Source organism: Mytilus trossulus, chromosome 6 (assembly GCF_036588685.1).
Source record: "Mytilus trossulus isolate FHL-02 chromosome 6, PNRI_Mtr1.1.1.hap1, whole genome shotgun sequence".
Classification (NCBI taxonomy): Eukaryota; Metazoa; Mollusca; class Bivalvia; order Mytilida; family Mytilidae; genus Mytilus; species Mytilus trossulus.
This window is the reverse complement of record NC_086378.1, coordinates 50000116-50002750: the sequence shown is the minus strand read 5'-3', so window position 1 is coordinate 50002750 and position 2635 is coordinate 50000116. Positions and strand designations below refer to the sequence as shown.

General features: G+C 30.3%; 1 protein-coding gene across 1 annotated transcript; it reads right to left on the bottom strand.

Annotated features, from left to right (window-relative positions):
• Positions 1-207: 207 nt before the first annotated feature.
• Positions 208-2217, bottom strand: LOC134723509 (uncharacterized). The gene is made up of 2 exons (XM_063587099.1): positions 2105-2217; positions 208-980 (listed from the first exon to the last, which is right to left on the bottom strand). Exons 1-2 carry the CDS (start codon positions 2160-2162, stop codon positions 637-639), a joined length of 402 nt encoding a protein of 133 aa, XP_063443169.1. The 5' UTR covers positions 2163-2217; the 3' UTR covers positions 208-636.
• Positions 2218-2635: the final 418 nt, after the last annotated feature.

The window sequence follows — 2635 nt, the reverse complement described above, 5'->3', positions numbered from 1 at the left end:
AGTCTAGATCTCCTTGGTTCTTCCTATAAAAAAATAGCAGACGATGAAGAATAGAGATATGCAGTATACGTTAATAATTTAGACAGCAACCCAATAAAACAACAAAAAAAAACGATGTACTTCTAAAATTCAACCTTCGGTCTTCTACAATGGACAAGTAACTACATGTACAATATTTTAAAGATTTTAATCTTTCCAAGTCTAGCTATGATATACTAGTATAGAATAGTTGCGAATACATGTAAGCCAAAATAACATGTTTTATGCAAAAAATGAATATTTTAATTTGAAACAATACTCAGGGTCAAAAACAAACTTCCTGTATATGTTTGAAGTTTATTACCCTTTATTAGACAGATAATTAAAAGAAAATTATAAATTTTATATATGAAAATACTATTGGCATTTTAAAGGAACGGTATCTCACAAAAGATGGTGTCAATCTAGTATGTTAAGCTTTGAAGGATCCATCCGACAAGGACATTATTTCACATCCAACATTTAAAGGTATACTGCTTAATAACGTGTTTGGTAAAATTTGTATTTAAGGCTGTTCTGAATGAATTCATCTATAACAGGCAAACACTTTCCACTTTTATTAAATATAACCCGGCTAGCTTTTTAGAAAAAAAACTATTACTTGTAAAGTTTAAACATCCTTCCTCTTGGTGCAACTTTATTTGATTGTACTAGGTGACTGTATAAATTTGCTGATGTTGGCGGCGGTGCACCGTTATTTGATATTGTTGTAGGCACTCCGTTGTTTGATATTGTTGGCGGCGCACCGTTATATGATTGTGTTGTCGGATCACCGTTAGTATCTGTTGTTGTCGGAACACCGTTATTTGATTGTGTTGGCTGCACACCTTCAGTTTGTTCTGACGTCACATCATCTCCATTTTCACTATCGGTATCAGTATCGTTATCAGTATCGTTTTCATTACCGTTTTCGCCGTTTGGCACATCTGTTACTGGGCGTCCTGCATATAGAAGTATATTACGATTAAGAAAATAGAAAATCAATTTGCAAATAGTAAAATAAATACCTAGGTCCATGTAAAATCATCGTTGACAAATACTAGGTCATACTACGTGCATTTTTGCCTGTCCCAAGTCAGGAAACTGTACGTCGCTCAGTGATTGTCGTTGGTTCTTGTCTGTCTGTTTTTTTTGTTTTCCATATTTGTTTTTTTTTTTGTTTTTTTTATATATATATATTTAGCCTTTTTTCAACTGAAATGTTTTATATTTTGTTATGTCAAGTTCTTTTTTTACCGACGATACGATATGGGGTTTCTTTATTATTGAAAGCCGTACGGTTGTCTATAAATATTGACATCAACCTCATTTGCACTTTGGTAGATATCTGTCTCATTGACAATAATACCATATCTCTTTATTCATAAGAAACTAACAAGAAAAAATGTAAACTGTCACGTATTTGAAAGTTTGGGGTATTTATGGCTTGTTATGCAATGGGGTTTTTTCTCATTGTTGAAGACTGTACAGTGACATCAAGGATTTTCCAGAATCTCACATCCAAAAACCTAATTCTGATTTGTTTTATAATTTAGGATTGAATACGCATTTTTGGAAGTACACAAGTACTATAACTGGTTCGCTGCAGTGTACAGTAAAGTATAAAATCGGGTATTAATTTAGTTTACAAACATTTGATGCCAGTTTTCTTATTAAGCATATCGGCATACACATTACTATTCATTTCTTTCTATATTCTAAATTATTTACGCTAAATGTTATCTTAAAATCGGAATTGTTTTAGATATGACGTAAAAATGTAGTGTTTTATAATTTTTAAATCTGTCTTTGAAGCAATCTTTTTTCTACAGAAAACGACACTTTTTTTAGAAAATATAAAACTTCGTTCAAAGAAATGTCGAAACGGAATATCAAAAAATAATTTGCTTTTTACAGATCTAACATTCTTGGGTTGATGTTTAGACGAGTTGTATATATATATTCATATATGATACTATATATGTAAACAAGTCTAAATTCAAAACTAGGTTCAAACCTATGATTGCGTTGAATATGAACCGCAATTTTTGTACGTGTGCATGTAAGACTATTTTTAGGTACATACCTGCAACTATGTAAAATAAAAATAAAGTAAGAATCCCTATCACAGCCAACTTCCCCATTGTGAAAGATTTGCTGTTTTCAAGTTACAAGTGTTCGTAACGTCCTCGTGTAGATGTAACCTGAAAATGCATGTCTTTTTATAATTCATTAGATATGTGGACAAATTAATTAAACAAAAAATATATTATGTGCATGTGCAAAATTAATTTCTTTGATTTATTACATTAACATAAGTGCAGGTAATACATTTATTAAGGTTTGTTACCCTTTGAACGTATATTAGTGTAAATATAAAAAAAAATGTAGTTTCCTGATTGGCAATCATACCACATCTTATTTTGATATGCCTCAATGATTTTTTCATCTTGATATTAGAAAATTATCAGATTGAGATTGAAAATGAGATATTGATGAAACATGAGAAATATTTAGCACTTTTCAAATAAAAATTCTAAACACTTTTTGAATATAAATTCTTCATTTTGCATATGCTAGTATGTATTTTAGGTAAAATGAAATTGTAAACAAAACT

Excerpts from the sequence above, each read along its gene's own strand:
- LOC134723509 (XM_063587099.1), bottom strand. The coding sequence starts at position 2,162 with ATGGGGAAGTTGGCTGTGATAGGGATTCTTACTTTATTTTTATTTTAC. Across the intron at positions 981-2,104 it reads TTTATTTTACATAGTTGCAG|GACGCCCAGTAACAGATGTG; the intron begins GTATGTACCTAA and ends TTCTATATGCAG.